The sequence below is a fragment of the Pongo pygmaeus genome, chromosome 15 (assembly GCF_028885625.2).
Source record: "Pongo pygmaeus isolate AG05252 chromosome 15, NHGRI_mPonPyg2-v2.0_pri, whole genome shotgun sequence".
In the NCBI taxonomy this organism is placed as follows: Eukaryota; Metazoa; Chordata; class Mammalia; order Primates; family Hominidae; genus Pongo; species Pongo pygmaeus.
In genome coordinates this window covers 35028447-35049265 of record NC_072388.2, presented here as the reverse complement: position 1 = coordinate 35049265, position 20819 = coordinate 35028447, and the positions used below count along the sequence as shown (strand labels likewise).

At 38.9% G+C, this 20819-nt stretch overlaps 1 protein-coding gene across 1 annotated transcript in view; it reads left to right on the top strand.

The window, feature by feature from the left end:
* SLC25A21 (solute carrier family 25 member 21) overlaps nucleotides 1-20819 on the top strand; it is a 510379-nt gene that overhangs the window by 449083 nt on the left and 40477 nt on the right. Inside the window, exons 4-6 of the mRNA XM_054448733.2 lie at nucleotides 4557-4623; nucleotides 9565-9624; nucleotides 13450-13557. Of these exons, the coding sequence (XP_054304708.1) occupies nucleotides 4557-4623; nucleotides 9565-9624; nucleotides 13450-13557 (235 nt within the window). The remainder of the gene's footprint in view (nucleotides 1-4556; nucleotides 4624-9564; nucleotides 9625-13449; nucleotides 13558-20819) is intronic.

The window sequence follows — 20819 nt, the reverse complement described above, 5'->3', positions numbered from 1 at the left end:
AAAAGCTTTTATTAAAATAGTTGTTTAAAAAAAAGCTATATAGTATAGCCTAGTGGTCAAGGACATAAAGAACTTGATTTAGGTTGCTATATCTTATTTGGCAATGACATGGTGGTAGTCCTCACCAGCAAAATGAGGAAAATAATTATAAATATGTTAAAGGATTGTTGTGAAAGTTGAATGAGATTACTATGTGTACATATACCTACATGTTTTTATTCTTAACACAAAAGCTATTACATAGTAAGATTTCAACAGATTTGTCTATTTTTACTTACAATAATATTTACAAAAATCCATAAACATACAAGCTAATACTTTTTTATATAGGATAGTTAAAATCAAACTCGCATCTTTTAGAAGTAACAACTTTGAGAACAAAATATAAAGGCTGCCATGTAGTTCATAATACAGTTTTATGGGAGGTCTTGTAGTAGCTCTCATGCCTCTTCCAAAGATTCTTCTAGTTGGCTTGATGCGAGTCAAAACTTTAGAGTAGAGTGGTGCCTTTGCCATCATGTCAGAGAGAAGAACTGCCTTTGGTGTACATAAACATTTAGAATCCCACGATCCATTCATCCAGCAAGTAGACTGAAAGCAGCTCTTGGCTGCTCTTGACGTAAGCGGGATGACACATGTTAGCAATGGGTGTCACCAATCTCTTAACTTCCCGGATTATGGTCCTGGTAAGCTGTAGGCTCTGCACAGCAAGCCAAAACCACATGAAGGCAGAACGGACAGTGCATGTGAGTATAAACATCAGTTCTTTTGCAGAAAAAAAAAAAAAAAGTACCTGCTTCGTAAAACATCACAATTCCTTTTTGGTTTTTAGAAAGCTGCATATAATATTTTGCGTTGGGAAAACTTTCAATAATTATCTAGTCAAGAATGGCTATCAGCTTGAGCCCTTAACCACATGCTCTTACCTGCATTTTATATGTGACTCTTCTGGTCGGCTCAAGGGCCAATTTTAACTGAGAGTGAAGCTATTCCTATGATTGGACATGGCACGGAGGTTCTACAGCAGCCACTTTGGCTGGAGGGACTATGATGCTTACTTTCTGGATCCAGGGCTCTGGGTTATAAATGATGAATGCAACTCAAACTTATTTAAGTAAAAAAGAGAATTTAATGGAAATGTTACTGAGCATCTCATAGAATCAAAGGCAGAGACAAATACCAATATTTGAGAAAGGCCAGACATAACTAGGCTTAAATTCTGGAAGCAGGGCCACACTCACAAAAACAGAGCTTCTCTTCTTGCTTCTGTGCCTCCCTAAATGGTGGCTTCTTTCTTTTTTATCACTGCAGATTGACTTTCTCCAAATGACTAAAAGCATGGCTGCCATTGAAATTCTAGTTTTATATGTTACAGTTTTCACCAAGCAGAGCAAGACTGACCCTGTATCATATTATATCATATTGTATGAATGTGTTTAAAACAACTTGATGGGGCAGTCCTCAGCAGAAGCAGTGCTGACCTGAGTGTTCCATAGATGGCCCCTATTGCATGGGTATATGGTAAAAGCAATGCGAGGAGGTAGGTAGTCCTAGCTTCCATTTACCAACAAAGGCTGCCTATGGTCTTTGAGAACTTCTTGTTAAAATTGCTCATTCTCACTTTGGAAGCTCATGATGGTGGTATGGGAGGAGGGGAATGATGGCACATGAAAGTAGCTGAGCAGAGAGAAGGGAAGGAGGGCACGTCAATGAAGCATCGTCAACACAAAGCAGAGGGCTCTGGACCTCCCAGCTCTTTTCATATTAAATCCTTATGCTTCTCCCAGCTGCCTCTTCTTCTCTCCTGCATCACACCTCTTTTTAATATTTTACCCCATCACTTTTAAAATGAAGACCTTCTGTGTACTTATAAGACTTTAGTCCGCTTCCAGAGAAGCAGTGTAAGATTTGATGCAAAAGTCTAAAGTATGGCAGATTCTGTCTCTTCAGAGAAGTGCTTGCCCATGTCTTCTTGTTCTTTTTCTCAGAATAACAGAATCTGAGGATTGAAACAGATCAGCCTTGAGGGCCATCAAATGCATGGATTTGCTGTGTACCTCCCATTGCTGGTATTCATGACAAGTGGCCATCCAGACTGCTTGATCACATACCAAAGGGGAACTCACCACTTTTCAGGAGAGCCCATTCTATCTTTAGACAGTTCTGACCATTAGAAGTACTTCATTGTGTTAAGCTCCACCTGGGCCAAAAATATGTCTTTTCTTGTTGCTTCCACCTGTTGGTCTTAGTTCTACCGCCTGGAAACAAAGAGAAAAGTGTAATGTCTTTCCTTCACGCACACCTTTCAAAAGATCCATCATGTTCACCATATTTCTCCCTAAGATCATTCTTCTCCAGTTGAAGCAACTGTTCTTCCTATAACTGTTCTCTGTAGTGTGGGATTTCAAGTTCCCCCGTTGATCTGGACACTCTGTTTTAAAAGCTTTACTTATTGAAGTGTTTCTCTTTATTTTTTTTCCTACAATAATCAGGCATAGTCTTCCAGATGGGGAAAGATCAACACAGAAAGAACGGAACTAATAACCTTTTTCATTTTATATATAGAACTTCTGTTCAAGAAAATCATGTTTATCTTTTGGGAAGACCAACCTATGCTTGGTCACTCTTTATGCCAAAAATTACATAGTGATTAATTTATAATGAAATTTAAATGAGAAAAGTATTTAAATGTTATTAGTTGCTAGAAGAAATTCGTGTTGATGTGAGAATTTCAGGCATCAGTAGTTCAAATTGGAATGGAAAAGGGGTGGAGACAAGTCATGAATTGCCATAGCTCTCCAAATCACATATCTGCTTTACTTCCTATTCATAATGCTAGCACTATCCATTAAGTCAAAAATCGTGGGCAGGCTGGGCGTGGTGGCTCACGCCTGTAATCCCAGCACTTTGGGAGGCCGAGGCGGGTGGATCACGAGGTCAGGAGATCGAGACCATCCTGGCTAACACGGTGAAACCCCGTCTGTACTAAAAATATAAAAAATTACCCGGGCGTGGTGGCGGGCGCCTGTAGTCCCAGCTACTCGGGAGGCTGAGGCAGGAGAATGGCGTGAACCCGGGAGGCGGAGCTTGCAGGGAGCTGAGATGTGCGGCTGCACTCCAGCCTGGGCGACAGAGCGAGACTCGGTCTCAAAAAAAAAAAAAAAAAAAAAAATCGTGGCCAGAGTAAGCCCATATCAGGTAATAATTTGATTCCTTTCTTCCTCTTTATGAGATCCATAAGCTTAACAAATATTTGTATCCTGGTTACATACAAAAAAAAAAAAAAAAGGATTCTGGGATAAGAACCCCAAAGGGTGCGCTGCCCTCAAGTTTCTGTGTAAGCCACTGAATTGAGGCTGTGTAAGCCCATGAATTGAGTAAAGTAGGCAAGTGCTTTAGTCCCCTCACCAAAAGGTACCGTGTAAGCCAGTGAACTGAGGGAGAATAAGAGGTCGCCATGTTGGTGTCGGTGGTACAGTGGGTTCGCTTGAATAAATTCTCAACTTCTTGTTCCCAGAAGCACAGCTAGAAGTGGACCCAGTTTAAGGGAATTGGAGTGAAGCTTGGTGGGGTGAATCAGAGAAGCTGCGGCCCCATGTTAGCTGGATATCCTAAATTAGGGACATGTTGAGCTCTGCCCTTATCTGTAGTCACTTATGGACTCATCAGGAAAAGTGATTACTCAGAAAATAATGCATAATATTCTCTTCTATTTATATATTTTAAGGTTTGAAATGAAGATATGGCATATATGTGAAGATTCCAGGACAAAAGAATTTAAAATTTTGAATTCTAAAAATATAATAAGAAATAAATGGTGACTTGTTATAAATCTAACCATATGTCACTCATTCTTGTTTTTTTTTCTAAAAGTATCTGACTATATTGCCCATCAACACTGGCAAAGAAAACCGTCTCATGCCCTGTGATTTTGCATATCAGCAAGGGAGTCTGACATTTCTTCTGTTGGCGATACATAGTCCTATAACCGGCCCTCTGTGACCTTCTTCCACCTCCATCAAGGAAGCCTAAAAATTATGACTAATTCAGGACGGGGCTGGAAGCTCTAGTACCATACCCACAGAGCTTGTTAGTTCCCTTGTATTAGTAAAGCTAAAATTGAAAATTTCATCACTTCCTTAGCCTCAGAAAGGTACAGTCTAATGGGTTCAGGTATAATCCTAACCTCATTTGGTTACCACAAGGGAGGAAATGCAGGACTGTAGATAGCTTGAAGCTACCTGCCACACAACTGAGAAAATAAACTCAAGAGCCCTTAGAGTAAGGAGGGTCAGATTCCTCGTTAAGGTACAACTAATGGTCATGCTTAGCAACTTATCTAAGGGATCCCTGTCTCAGTATCACGTATTCACCTTCTGAATATCATAAAGCTAATAGACATAAAATTTATTTCTTTATTTTAGAATGAAAGGAAGACTTCATGATTGGCGTGCTATGTTGAATAATCGGGAATACTTTAGGATTATCTTAACAAAGTCAGAAATACTTGTTTCCTAATTTCCTTACTCATAGGAAATCTTTTATTTCTCCAACAGGTTATTTGGTTTTTACAAGGGAATTCTGCCACCTATCTTGGCTGAAACCCCAAAAAGAGCAGTGAAGGTAAGCATTGCATGTGTTCGCACCAAGCAAAAGTAGGGTACAGTAACAGCTTCAGCACAACAAACTCTAAGACATTAAAATGAATTATATATAAAGCACTAAAAATTTTAATGCAGAAATTATAGCATAATTTTTATTATAATTAGACTTGGTCAGTCTCTCAAATATGTGGATCAATTTGTAGATTTTTTTAATCAGGTAAAAGCATTCCATTCTAATGGGAAAATTATTCAAAAAACAACATGGTGGATAAAATTCTAGTAATCAAACCAGAAAATAGCTTGGACCTTTCTTCAAAGCAACTCAGAAATTTTCCTTTGGAGAAATAATTATTAAAGAAAGAGAGACGGAGGGAAGAGGAAAGAGGAGAGGAGGGAAAACTTTTCTCCCTAAATCATTCCCATTTCATAAACAGAGTAAACCAATATACCATATTTCTTTATATATGATTCTCATATAACATAATTTTTTGGCATGCCAACTTCATTTTCCCCCTTAGTCTCCTCTGTTAAAATTCTCTATTCTGGTTCTTACAAAAATTATTACTTCCACTACCCGGATTTCCGTTTACTTAACCACATAACTGTAGAGGTTTATATACTACTTGCTAGTTCAGTATCTGAAGAGGAACAAGGAGATCCAGCAGAATGTCCGGGGGCAAAAGAACTCAATCTGACTACTGTCTTCTCTCAGACAAAACTCCTGATCATAGCGACTCTGACAGGCATTGCTCCCCTCCCCCGCACCACCAACATCACCAAATAAGGCTTTGTCCTTCCATAATAATGATAACCTAAACTTAAAGACTTACTTTCCAAGCAACATAAGGCTTTTTTTCACATACATTACTCATGTGTGTGAAATGTATTCCCAGTACTCCTGAAAGACAAGAAGGAACAGTTCATATACTTTTACTCAGTAAGTTCAAGAGGGTGACTGGGTTAAAAATTATGATAAAATCACCCACATATATACATGGACATCCAACCTTTATATTATGTCAAAATGGCAATTTAATAGGATTGAATTCAAGTCTAGAATTTGGAAAACAAAGCTTTAGAACATACTTTCTCTATAAACTCACCCTCTTTGTTGGTATAGGTTTTGTGATTTTATAGTATCACTTCAATACAAATTTTGTTATAAGGATCTGAATCACAGTAAAGAATCTGGAATAAGTTCACCAAAGTACACAAAAGAACTGAATTGAATTATGAAATGGCTTTACTTGATAAAAGATTGCCCAAGTAAACAAATAGAGCAGAGTTCCTGTTCAAAAGGGAAGTCACTTTGTCTGCATGGAATAATATATTCATCTGTTCAGTGATTTACATGTATAAATAAAGTAAACTAAAATTAGAGTTTTTCCTGGAATATTTTTTTTCTTAATATTATGTGTTGGAGACAATTTAAACTTTAAGAGGATTAAGACTTATCAACATTAAGCAATCTTTTACAGAAAAAATAGTTTAGCTTTATAAAACAGAGTTAGTCCCTATTTTACAAAAGCAATGTTCTGTGCCAGAACAATGGTTAACAGATGAACTTTTGGGCAACTGAATATGGTGTATGTGTCCCAGACATCTTGTTTCAAGTAGATTTTACCTTAAAATTATTGAGACATATGGTAAGTATGTTGGCTTTTTAAGTATAACTTGGAGTTAAGTGTATCTTTGCCAGATGGATAGCACTAGTTTTTCAACACAATTTGTGAAAACATTCATTTTATAGATATTTATCTCAGGATTTGTGAGGAAAGCAATCACCTGATTTTAACGATTTCATACATCATAAACTGCTTCATTGTATGTCATCAAAGAAAAAAATATTCAGAGACTGGGGGGGAGGGGTGTGTGTGTGTGTATTCTTTGGTACTGACACTTTAGTTAAAATCATTACCATAATCAGAAACAGACAATCTTAAGTTTTTATGTACTTAATTCTTTGAAATGAGCTTTATCATTAAAGTAATAAGACTTACTGATGCTAAATAAATGAAACTTCTTTCACAAATTAGACAGAGTTAGTATTGTAGTTAGCAAAAGGAAAAGAAGACTTCAGAGAGACCAGCTGATCCCTCACAGATGGGCGGCACCATGGTTCAGGCTTCAGGGTCCAGTCTTGAGCTTCACACGTGCAGAAATACCACTTTTCCTGTGTGCAGTTTCTCAAGGACTGCCTTATGCTAACTAAGTTCACAAGAGATTATAAACTATGAAGGCTAATTAGCTCACTGCGGTATACCTATACCAATCATAGTATCTACACATAGTAGATGTTCAGTTGATATTAGATGAATAAAGAAAACATATATAAAAAGAAAACTTAAAGAAAGAAACAAAGAAATATACATAGAGAGAAAATTCCCACATCTACTGTTCAGAGTATCTGGAGGGCCAAGACTTCCACTCCTGGTGGAGATAGAGTAACAGGACCAGTATGAAATAACAGTTTTCAAGACACTGGACATCAGATGATGAAGGCTGGAAATACCTGAGAAATGGAAAACAAATGAAATGAGCCCTGTGATGCCACAGCTTACTGCCTTGGGATACTTTCAGGCCCCAGGACAGGGAGGGGAAACTGAGGCAGAGCTCAGGGGACTCCCTGGGTTGAGAAGGAGCTGAAAGCCAGGGGAGAGCAGGGCAGCCAGAGTCCACAGGACAGAGTACCAGGGAAGAGCAGGCTGCACAGAGATAGAACTCCTGAGATCTGTAGAGGGATCCCTCAAGTGTTCAGCTGAGTACTGACCAGTGCACGACTGCGAGGAAACTACCAATGCCTGGGAAAGAACCACCCAAAAGGCTTCGAGGGAACAGTGCTCAGCAGTCACATGGGGCTGGGAATAGTGCCTGTTCCCACCAGCCAGACTGGAAAGCTTCAGCAGCCCCAGAGCATTGAGAGGGGTGCTCATATGCTTAAAGCCTCTATGATTCCTTTGGTAACCTAAGTTACAGGGAATAAAAACTAAGATTTTTCAAAAGTCTCACTTGTGCCAGTCCTGTCAGGGAATCTTACTTAAATTATCTTATTTAATGGTAATCTAAAAGGTAAATTTTGTGTTCTTGAGAGTTAGAAAGGTTAAGCAGCTTTCCTGTGCTTTCACAGCTAAGCAGCATAACCTGGATTCAGCTCTAGGACTGCTCATTTCAAAATGCCAGCAAGGTGATTGTCAAAGTGATGATGATGATAATCACAAAAATGAAGAAAAATTTTAAAATTATTTTTAAAAGCTAAGATTGCCTGTAATCCCAGCACTTTGGGAGGCCGAGGCGGGCAGATCACGAGGTCAGGAGATGGAGACCATCCTGGCTAACATGGGGAAACACTGTCTCTACTAAAAATAAAAAAAAAAATTAGCCGAGCGTGATGGTGGGCGCTTGTAGTCCCAGCTACTCGGGAGGCTGAGGCAGGAGAATGGCGTGAACCTAGGAGGCGGAGCTTGCAGTGAGCCGAGATCGCACCCCTGCACTCCAGCCTGGGCGACAGAGCGAGACTCCATCTCAAAAAAAAAAAAAAAAAAAAAAAAACCTAAGATTATAACACTTTTCATTCCATGGTTAATGGTTTCTAGTGGTTAATGGTTTCATCAGAAAAGTGGTGGTCCCTGGTGTTTGCTGTTGAGTACTATTTTAACACCAGGGTAGTTTCAGGGCTTTCACTAGCCACTAGAATGTTAGCTCAAGTAGGCAGAGGTTTCTCTTTGTTTACTGTTGCATCCCCAGTACCTAGAATAGGAGGTCTCTAATAATATTATTAAATGAGTGAATGAATGAATCCCTGTTCTAGAAAATTCTACATTCATAGTGCATTTAAAAGACCATGGCACAAAAGTAGTTCCTGAGTGTTGAAAAGAATCAAAATTTATCAGTTAGTAAAACGATTCTTGGGCTGCCCAAACACTCATTGAAGCCATCTATAAGGAGCTACTTCTTCCTAACAACAGAGTATTTGTGGCTCTGAAGTCTGGTTTTGCTTTCTTGCCCCATTTTACTGGGCTATAAAGTAATAGAGTAGAAAATATTGGGGACCATATAATACCCACACCATTTTTGGGGTCTGGAGAATCAGACTCTAGCAGAACTTAAAAGCATGCCTTATCAGTGGTGTTGACAGCTACCTGAACATGCTACCCAGGAGCAAAACATGTTCAAGCACAGTTGTTGCTCAAAAAGTAGAATACAGGAAGAAAAAAGGGGGAAAATGTATTATATGAAGCAATTGATTAGATTTGCCTCCACTGAAATTTGTTTGCAGAGAAAATTATACTAAACATTGTCTACTGAAGAAACCAACAATACCTTCACCATCTTCATCACCATCAGTTTTGAAGGAAGGAATTAGCAGCTTTCTTTCTTCATTCAGGTTGAGGACAGGCTTGCTTTATGGCAGGGGATGGACTAGATTACCTCATTGGGTCCTTCCCTAGTTTATCATGGCATCTTCATAATTATTTAGTGTTTTCAATTCCATGGAGCAGTGGGGAGACACCACAATAGAAATGCAAGTTAAGGCTGAAAAGTGGATGTCTTTTACAAATGTGTTAGAAAATTGGGCTTTCACTGGGAAAGCAGTTCATAGAGAAAACATAGGAGACCAAAGATGTCAGGTCTCTAGGCCTATAATGTTGAATCACTGCCGTATATTGATGTCTGGGGAAACTGAAAATGGTCATGGTAAATGGAAGTTGTATGGTTCATTTACTGCTCTAAAGAATTTCATCAGCTCTTCTGTAGGTTATTATAACTGCATTTGAAACTGTGAATGTTAAAGAAAGATCCAATAGCAACTACCCGAGACAGGATTAAAAACTGTATTAGATAGTTTATCATTTTTTGAAATGCTGGTTAACATAATGATTTACCAAAGAAATTTGAGTCAATTAAAGAGTTTGTTGCAGGAAAATTGTTATAAATCTGTGAGTTTGGTTTTGTTTCACAGTTTTTCACCTTTGAGCAGTACAAGAAATTGCTGGGATATGTGTCACTGTCACCAGCATTGGTAAGTGAGAGTATTTATTATACTTAAATGTGTGTGTTATTTCATAAAGCAAAATCTAGAAACAAAAACTCTTTTGATTCCCAAGCCCAGCTACTAAAATATGAATTCGAGTTATTCAATGTTCAGCTACTTGTTGAAAGCCATCTTCCTAATAACTCACAATTTGGCTATTTTATAGCTCCCAGTGATGAATTTATGATAATAGTGATATGTCTGGAAAGGCCCCATATGAGATATGGTCAAGAATATGAAATAAAGAGTACATTTATCAAAGACTCTTTTTAAACCAAGACATGCATGTATTTACATACATACTGCATATATCTATGCAAAAGTCAACATGCCAAACAGGTCACTTTTCCAGCTTTTGCGCCAGCTGTGGTAAATATAAGACTTCAGATCTATCCCTTGGGACAAAGTCACTCTGTGGTCAGATGCAGACTGAAGGGCCTTTTATAGGAATGACTGTAAACAACTCAGCTAAGGAGAATTGTGATATTACAATGACATATCTCATGTATCACACAAAATTCGCTTGGTGATTTGAACATTTCCCTACGCCATTCCCCTCCTTCTTGGTGACTTTGCTGCTTTTCACAGAAGTTAATTGTATTGACCAAATGGGTTCTACAAATGTATGTGCAACAAGAGCCCCCGAGAGAGCAAATGCACTAATTTCTCCTTCCAAGTCTGCAAAGCAAAGCAAAACAAAATCTGCATCGGCCCTCCAATTGGCAATGTACTCCAGCCTCTAGGAAAATGCCCTCATTTGTCCAATAAAATGGACAATGTTTGAGAATATGCATTCTGCCAAATAGGCTATCCAAGAAGAAGTATCTGTTATTTTTAAAAAATCATACATGCCCCGTTTCTAGGAAAAATCCTGTTAGGAAACCTAATAGCATCACTTTTTGTTATAACAAAGCAATGTCTTGTCCAGCCCTTGCCTATACAAGATAGCTGGGAGACATGGCCCCCTAGAGAGGAGCAGTGATACTATGAATCTCGTAACTAGCTAGGATTTTTTCCTTTTAATTCTTTGGCATCTTCCCTTAATGTCATTCTTAAATTTGGAAACAGCTTGGCAAAAAAGAGGATTAAAAATTTCCTAGTGAGAAACAATAAAATATGGTCTCCAGAGGGCCAGCTGGCTGTTCTTGTGTCAAACATTGGTACCATGTGAGAGACTGTAGGTCTTCGGACTCTTGAGAATTGAAACAGAAAAGCATTTGGTCACTGCAGCTACTATAACCAAATGCATGCCAACTGTGTACGGTTCTACTCTTTTCTTGAACTCATTTATTTCAGTTACTTTTTTTTATATGGCTAGACATTTAAACAGCTGTTAAATGTCCCCTGGTGCTCTCACATGAAAAGCCTAGGAGACTGGAAACCCAACAGTAAATGTAGGTTTCTGGAACAACCTACGTAACATGATCTGCCGATATCTGATCAATTCTTTTGACAAGGGACTGCTGAACACTAGTTCTGACAGCAAATGTAGCTGAGTTTTACAGAAGAACAAAAAAGTGAATTACTTGGAAGATTGCATAGAGTAAGTAATAAAAACATGGACATCTGGATTTTAGCTTTCCCAGTCAAAAGAGTTTGGGACTGGTATTTTTTTTTCCACTTTTGGCTTCCATGATGGAAGTCTGAGATAAATGAATAAAATATTTGATCAGTTACCCTATACAAATATGTTTAAAATTATAATGAAGGGAGATGAAATGGAAACATCATCAGTGAGTCTCTCTCTCCTAGAATCTGTATGCAATTTCTTCCTTTCTTTTTCTTTCTTTTTTTTTTTTTTTTTTTTGAGACAGTCTCGATCTGTCGCCCAGGCTGGAATGCCGTGGCACAATCTCGGCTCACTGCAACCTCCGCCTCCTGGGTTCCAGTGATTCTCGTGCCTCAGCCTCCCTAGAAGCTGAGATTACAGGAATGCACCACCAAGCCCGGCTAATTTTTGTATTTTTAGTAGAGATGGGGTTTCACCACGTTGGCCAGGCTGGTCTTGAACTTCTGACCTCAGGTCATCCACCCAACTTGGCCTCCCAAAGTGCTGGGATTACAGGCGTGAGCCATCGCACCCGGCCCATTCTTCCTTTTTTATGCGCAACAAGAACAATGGTGTTTGCATAGCACTCTATGAAATGGTTTCACACATTATTTTGAGCCTTAAAATAACTTTAAAAGCAGAGAAATTCCATATTATTATCTCCATTTTACAGATGAGAAAACTGTGGCTCATCAGAGATTCAGCAATTTATACAACAGAGCCACAACTAGCACCCATGGCACCTTTGTGTGAATAATGAAAAGATGCCCCTTCTCCTGACCGATGCCTCTCCAGGGCTTCTCTTAGCAAGTGAGAGGCAAGCTGGATTCCAGCTTCCAGGCATCCTTGGTTGGGCACCTTTGTCTATGCACAGGCTACTGTGTGTTACAGCTCTAGTCACACAGCCAATAAGTGCTAGAATTGGACCTAAACCCAGACCTCCTGTCTCTGGATCCTGCCTTTGTGCCTCCCTTTCTAAGGTTACACAACATTCCTTTCTCCCTCCTTCCTCTATTTTAGAAGATATTCCTTTCTCCCTCCATCCTGTCTTATTTAGAAGATATTAGAGCCCATTAACAAGAGTTACCTGTTATTTACTCTTCACTGGTTTTATTCTTCTCTTGGTTGTCTATAGTACTGCCTCTTGTCCTGGAATTGGAGGTTCAGAACTAAATAATTACCTTTTTTCCAGCATCTGTTTTGGAGATTGGGGCTTTATTTCATTTTGTTCTTCTGTCTTGTGTGTGCATGTTTTAATTGTTGTGCTTATTTTTGATGCAGATTTTCTGGAAAACACATAAGCATTCTACCTAGAGGAAAATTCTAGAAAATTGACCTTTCCTATTGCAGAAATTCTTAACAGATAGTGAATAAGAACTTGACATACAGTCACCTTTTAATAAGTTTTCTAGATTTTATTTGAGCCTTTCAGAATAACCTAGTCATTTCTTTGTCTTTGTCTTTCTTTTCTTCTTTTTCTTCTTCTTTTTTTTTTTATTTTTTTTATTTGAGACAGGGTCTCACTCTGTTGTTCAGGCTGCAGTACAGTTGTTCAATCATAGCTCACTGCAGCCTTGAACTCTTAGGCTCAAGTGATCCTCCCACTTCAGCTCCCAAGCAGCTGGGACTGTGGGTGTACATCTAGCCATTTCTGATCTCAGCTTTTAGGTTTAGAAGACTGCGTCAATTGCCAGTGTTTTTTAAAATAGGGAAAAGATGAATAAAAAATAATTTTTGTTGGTTAATAGTCCAGAATAGTGACTCTAAAAACATAAACGTAGAGTTAAATGTTTCCAGCTATGTTGTTACCTGAAATTTAGCTTTTTAGAAACATTTTATTTGTGGTTCTGCTCCTTGAATTTCTTATATGCTCAATAAAGGAATTTAAGTAGATGTTTAAAAATGAAGCTCTCCTTTTACAATTCAAATTCTCTTAATTGTTATATGTGCAGATGTTTTAGTATCCACCTTTAAGTCAGTAAAACAACCTTGCTTTTTGTTAAAGGAAAGAGTTGTTGTTGATGGGGCTTTGACATTTTATTTTGAAATTGTTAGGATGTGGTTTGTGGCTTCTGTAATTTCTTCTTCATGAATTATCAGCATCTAATCAAGAACTAAAGCTGTTTAGTAATGGAATATGGTGCGTTTATGTAGGTTTCTCCATTCTCTTTATAACGTTCAGCTGCATAGTGTAATGAATAGGATGTTTAACCCCATACACATGATAACTTGTTTTAAAGTATTGATTGATTTAATTTTTCTAGACATTCACCATTGCTGGATTGGGATCTGGACTAACAGAAGCCATTGTAGTTAACCCTTTTGAGGTAGTAAAAGTTGGCTTGCAAGCAAATCGGAACACATTTGCAAAGGTAACCATTTAATGTTTTTCTATTGTTAGGGGCATGTAAAAATTTATTTATTTATTTATTTATTTTGAGACAGAGTTTTGCTCTTGTTGCCCAGGCTGGAGTGCAATGACGCAATCTTGGCTCACCGCAACCTCTGTCTCCCGGGTTCAAGCTATTCTCCTGTCTCAGCCTCCCTAGTAGCTGGGATTACAGGCATGCACCACCATGCCCAGCTAATTTTGTATATTTTTTGTAGAGACAGGGTTTCTCCATGTTGGTCAGGCTGGTCTCGAACTCATGACCTCAGGTGATCCACCCGCCTTGGCCTCCCAGAGTGCTGGGATTGCAGATGTGAGCCACCACGCCCGGCCATAAAAACTTATTTTTAATGTGCATGCGAAACAATGGACACAACTTTTATCCACTTATTAAAGCCATAGTAAATCACTGTTAAGGAAATAGCATAAGAAAAAATCAAATATCTCCTGCAAGTAAAGTGTTAACAAAAATGCACTGAGATCTAATGGACAAACACTTGTTTATTGTTTATTCGTTTTTTATTTTAGAGCTCTAATATAATCTGAAGTGACTTATTTGGAAATATTCTCCCAGCTGCTGGCAAAACTTCTTTTCAATTGCTCTAGAATGGACTATAGCTAAACCACTGAGGTGATAACATTATTTTGCTTTTAAAAAAAAACTGAGTCATTTTTTTAAAAAATGACCTCACTCCTTTCCCCACTACACCCACCACCCACCCTGGAAGATTCTGATAATCTGTCAAATTTGTCTTTTGGTTGAATCTGAATGACCACTTGGACAATGACAGGTCTTGACATTTCATCATTGGTACATGACGTTTCGTGCAGATAGCGTTCCTTGGTGTGTGCTGCCTTCACTTCCTTCCAGTTACCTAAAAATTCCCTTTCAACTGCCAAATCCAGCTGTTTCTTGTTTTATTCTTTTGGGTGCCAGGCACAAGGTAGGAGGAAAACAAGGGGATTGGCATTCCAGGTCCCTTCTTAGCATTTTAATTTAATTCCACAACTAGGTAGCATGTGGTAGAAATTGGTTTGGAGTATCTGCTGACCTGATCTTTCTGTAGGAAAGTTTCCCTGCCTACTGCGTAAGCAGCTGCTAATGGGTGGAGACCCCCTCACTCCCACCCTACTTCCTGCCTGCTGATGCTGCCTGAGAGCTTCCTGGCAGTTTCTCAGGCAGGGGTATGGGGAAGGAGGGGGGCCCTACTCACCTTTAGCTGCCAAGACCTGAGGGGACAGGGTTGGGCTGTTACAGCAGATGGTATCTACTCAGATGAAGTCAATCCTAATTCAGGGGGAACTTTTTTTACATTTCAAAAGATTGTCTTAAATACAGTGATATATAGCATCTTATAAAAAGTTGAAAATCTCTGTATTCTAGTTTTCGTTTCTCTTTATTCTTTCTTGAATAAAGGAAAAAGATGGTGAGGAATAGGGGGAGGGGAAAAGAAACATTTTTTAAATGGCTTATTAATATGGAGCATTTAAAACAGTTCCCATGGAATCTGCTTAAGGAAAACTTGGTTTGTTGGACTGGGAGAATTACCAGTTAGAAGAAAATTGCAGAGATCCCTTCCCGGTGTTCTATCTTACCCCTTGGGAAGCTTGTCTTGAAGCAGCAGTGAGTAGGCAAAGGAATAAACAGGACTTGAGTTGCAATTCTTTATCTAGGCAGCATGTAACCACAAGGACTCAAATAGGACAGAGCATCAAGGGGCACTTGCAGGAATGAAAATCATGAGTTATCAGGGCACCTCGGCTCATACTAATGTTCTTTTTCTCTCCATTGCCCTCAAGGAGGCTCTGCACTGAGGCCAAGTAAGAGCTGCTAATGTTTTGCATGTGCTAATGACTTGCTAGAATGCAATAAACACCCTTCCTGCCCAACAAAAGAATGTGCTGCATGTGTACATGCTTCCAGTTCATCACTTACACAAATGCAGTCGGTGTAAATTATGTATATTTAGCCATTTTTTAAAGCAGGGGCCAGGGGATAGTGGGAGCTTGTTTGGGGTCATTTCTTTTGCATTATCCACTGAACTGGACATTATCATGTATTTACTTAGAATAAAATCAATTAGATGCATTATAAAATATTTAAAAAGTGACTTTATTTAGAATTTAGCAAAGTAGTGATTACATAGGTAACATGCATCAGCATTTATTTACAGCAACTAGCAGAATTCAGTAGCTGAAATGAGGTGGTATTTTGATGTGGCACATTATGGGCAGTGTTCATCAAATTGAAGCAATAGGTGCTTTTACTCAACCGACGGTAATGGGATTGTGCCTATTGTAGAAAATGTCTGAGAAAAAGAGATGACATGATAAGAATAGAACATTCGGATCTAGTTATTTAGAAAATAATTGCTGGTCATTTTTGCTAGTATCTTATAGGTCTTTTATCTAGGACTCAATAATGCCGAAGCCTTCTTCATTGACTAGCTCCTTCTTTTATCCAACAAGGGGATAGACACCCTTTAGTTAACCTGTGCCTGTGTTGATTTAACTCAAATATTAGGTATGCTCACCTTGGCATGTGTATGGCCAGGAATACTTCTTGCTTTCTTCACTCTAAGGCTTTGTGGGTTGTTAAGTATAAAAGGGAGATGTACAGGAAGAGGAAGAAGAGGAGGAAGAGAAGTGGAAGAAGAAAAGAATTAATTTAATGTCCACTGCCTTTAAAGATTTGACTTAAAAAAATTAATTCAAGCATAAAAGTAATGCATATTTATGTTATAAAGCACCAAAATATATATGTATTTCTTAAATATGCGTGTGTAAGTGCACTAAAAATGATCTAGACTCTAGAACAGTGCTATCTAATAGAAATATGTGAGCCACATTTTTAGTAGCTACATTTAAAAAATAAAAAGAAACAGGTGAAATTAATTTAATAATATATTTTATTTAACCCAGTATATTCATTTTTCTTGACTATTTTTAGAGCAATTTTAGGTGCACAGCAAAACTGAGCAAGAGGTAGAGACTTCCTATGAACCCCATGCCCCCACACATGCATCATCTTCCCCATGATCAACATCCCCCGTCAGAGCAGTCCATTTGTTTCGATTGATGAACCTACATTAACATGTCATTATCACCCAAGTCCATAGTTTACATTAGGGCTCACTCTTGGTGCTGTACTTTCCATGAGTTTGAACAAATGTATAATGACATATATTCACCATTATAGTATCATACAGAGTAATTTCACTGCCCTGAAAATCCTCTGTGTTCTGCCTATTCATCCCTCCCCACCCCACTTAATCCCTGGCAACCACTGATCTTTTTACTGTCTCTGTAATTTCTCATTTCAATGTGTAATTGATATAAAAATTATATGAGATATTTGCATTCTTCTTTTATGCTAAATTTAAAAATCTGATGTATATTTTATGCTAACAGCACATCTCAACTAGGACATTTCAGGTGCTCAGTGGCCACGTGGGTAGTAACTTCCAACATGTGGGTAGTAACTTTCATATAGGGTAGTTCAGGTCTGTAGGAATTCATACCAGAATTCATACCTCTAGAGAGGAGATTGGAATAGAGGAGGAGAAGGTGAGAGTTTAAGAGAAGGGCTTTGTGATGTTGAATGTTTTAACATGAGAATGCATTCATGTTTTGTCTGTGAACATTTACTTTCAAAAGTAATGCATGCTCAGCGTAGAAAATTTAGAAAATATAGAACAGTTTAAAGAAAAGTATGTTATCCAAAGGAAATGCTTCTAATGGCTCTGCCAAGATCAAGCCCTGCCTTCAGGGAAGACCTTCTCAACTGATCAGGTGGGAATGATTTGCTGGCCCATCTTGGAGCTCAACCCTGCGTAATTCAGATGCCATGATTTCATTTATAGGAGCAGAACCCATATTTTTTCCTACTCTGTAATTTCTAACAGAGTTTAAACTTTGTTTACCAATTACTGAAGAGCATATACAATCAGAGCTGTGTAGAACAGGAAGAACAATCTTGTGGGGAGAGACACACCGAAGTTCTCATTACACTTTTTACCATTATCCAACAGTGTGGCCTTGAATAGTGTACCTGCAGTTCCCTCATTGGTAAAATGGTAGTGATGATCAGTCCATCTCCTTACAGCAAGGCATCTGTGTAGTGGTTGGAAGCACAAGACCTGGAGGGAGATCTTAGTTATTGACTATGTGACAGCCTCACATTTCCTACCCTGACCCTAGCCCAGTTTCCTCATTTGTTAGGAAAAAATAATAGTAATAGCCATGTCAAACAGTCAAATGAGGGTTAAATGAGACTATATAAAGCTGTCAGTATGGCCTGGCATGCAGTGATGGTTCAGTAAATGTTAGTCATTGTTATTACAACATGATTGTTATGAGGATTTTAATGTGTTAACATATGCAAAAGTCTTAACACAGAGCCTGGCAAATGTTAGGCATTCAACCAATGATAACTATTTCTAGATGCAAGGTGATCTTACAAATCCGTAAGTTTAAGTAGAGACAGATTTATTTTGAGATACTACCCCAATTAATATTGAGCAGTCACAGCTGACTCCAGTTGTGGGCACCAACACAGCTCACTGAGCAAGAGTCTTCTCTCTCAGTGTGCCTTAGGTCGTTATCAGATGCCACTGCCATCCATTCAGCCTGAATTCCTTATCAAGGCTTATGGACTGGCAGCCTGCTTACAGTGCCTGTTGATAAGGTCTCTAAACTCAGATTAGGTCCCATTATCATAAATAGCAGTAGCTGGATATCTGTTTACTGTAAATAACTAGCACTTAGCAGCAGAAGTTAGAGATGAAACAAAACATTTGAGGCCACTTTGGGAAGAATTCTACCACAATCAAGAGATTTCTTCCTCTGGAATAGCTGTATAAAGTTAACATGAATTCTCGATTAAGCTTTCTTAATCACTTCACATGGAAGCTTATGAACTAAGCTCATTTTCAGCCTTTTCAGTCAGCTCCTATTTGTGGTGGAACACCAAATGGATGGGCTACATGCAGAATGGCCATCTGGCTTGACAACACCTTTAAGAAAAGCAGAGCAGGTACCCCGTAGATGCTTATTTTACAGATAGGTAGCTCTTGTCCTGCCAATTGGGAGAATTTCTCAGGCAGCATGTCTGCTGTTCAACCTGTCTACCCTAATGTCTTGGACATAAACCACCATGGTGTCCAACACAGCATATTTTGGGTTTTCCTATTTCTTCAGCCTAAGGTGGCGAGTCCGTGGGGTCTTTTAGACATGAAATTTCCAGACAACTTCCAGCAAGAAGTTGCTGCAGCTGAGAGGGGCACTGCAGCAGAGGACAGCCGAGGACAACAGTAGCCAATATGATACTTAATATAATACTGAAAGTCTTCTGGGTAAGGGGAGAGATAGTGATGGAACAAAGGAACTGCTACAGTTCCAGGTGCAGAGAGCATGGTCTAGAAGAAGGTGTGGGCTGTAGGTGGATGTCCCTTTGGCCATGTGGGGTGGGCCTGGCCGGCAGAGGGCCAGAATGGTGCCCTCTGAAGCACAGGGTCCAGAGCAAGGGTCCCTGTAGCCGGGATCCAAGTGCAGCACTGGCACAGAGCTGAAGTTCCTTCTGTTAGGTTCATGGCAGCCGAATAGTAGGAACTGGAGTCCTGGAGCTGCAAGTGGAGTTCCCATCAAGAACGACAGGTACTGTGCACGCTCCAGCTGCCCCGGGCTCTCCTCTCTGATCCTCTACCCAGTCAGAAGTATGTTACCCACAAAATATGCCTTCTGCCCAGTTTAGCCATAAACTGTTTTTTAAAAATGTGAATTTAAAATGTGGTGAATTTAGTTCCTGATACTGCCCTCATATACTTCCAACTTATGTATAAAATATTTTAATAGGTGCGCTTGTCTTGCCTACACTTCTTAAATTACCACCATATTAGTCAAAGACTATAATCCTTGCCACACTTCCTCCAACTCTAATACCAGAGTCTTGGCCAGTATCTTAAACTTCACAGTGAATAAAGAAAACCAGTCTGTAATTTAAATATGCTTGACCTTCTGTGGGGAGCAAAGTAATCATAGCTTTGTCATGCTCTGGTTTGGTTCACTGGGTGTAAAAACATGTGTGGATAAAATTGGGATAGACCCAAATTTCCCCCCATCCTTCAAACTAAACCCAGGCAAAGAGTTGTTCTGATCTGTTGTCTCTTTGGCTTGGGACTAAGCTTGCCCGAGGATTTCCCTATTGGAGATGGTTTGCACACCAAGTCTTGCCAATGTGACTTTGTAGCTTGCTGTCCTTACAGGACCTCCCCAAACTGGGTGCATTGGTTTTTAACTGTATATTTATAAGAACTAGAAGTCCCCTATCAGTTGTGCTAAGGCAAGTGGTGTTTGGCTGGCATGCTCTCTGCTAGCCTGGAAAATGTGAATTTCTCCCCAGAAGCAAAATCTTGTATGAATTGTTTCCCAGTTTTCCTCTCCACTTTGAAATTTACTTCAAAGTTATGATTTGGCTAAAGGGTTATGTTTTCCTTCCCTTGAGGTCTATAGGATTTGCCTCTGATGTGTGGCCGGGGCACAGGTTTTCCTTCTACTCTGTCATTTTTTATCTACGTTACATATGAACATAATCATTCTCACCCCAAATATGAACCTAAACCTATAGGAAATTGTAAAAGCCAGTTTTACCTCCATTTCTTCTTTAAAGATGTTCAGCCCAAAAAAGAAATAATTAGTGTTCTATCTTGCTCTGATTATAATTTTAAGGATCAATGAACAGATAGCAAATGTGTAACTGATGGGAAAATCTTTAAAGATAGGGATTTTTTTAAAAAATTAGCTCAGGGTTTGGTTCTAGTTTGGGGTAACACCAATAAATATAGTTCTACACACTTTATCCTGGGAGCTTAATAATCTAATGGAGAACAATTAGATCATGTATGATATCACAAAGCTTAGTATGTTCTCCATAGAAAATCAACAAATGTTTAAACTTATTATATTACATAGAGTCAACTTTATGTTGATAAAGTAAATTGAAGTGCTGTATTTTGTGATCATCTCTTTTGAGAGAGAGAGAAGTTGAGTTATACAGCGAGTGAGCGTGTGGCTCTGTTTACAGATAGTGGGAGAAGCCAGCTTCAAGGGCATGTCAACATTCATGATGATGTATTGGGTTAAGTTCAAATTTTTCCTGCATTACTGTGTAAAACACTGTCTGGCAACAATTCAGGACAGAAATTATTTCTTTCCAGTCTACGATTCCTGTGGGCAGAAAAGAAAATT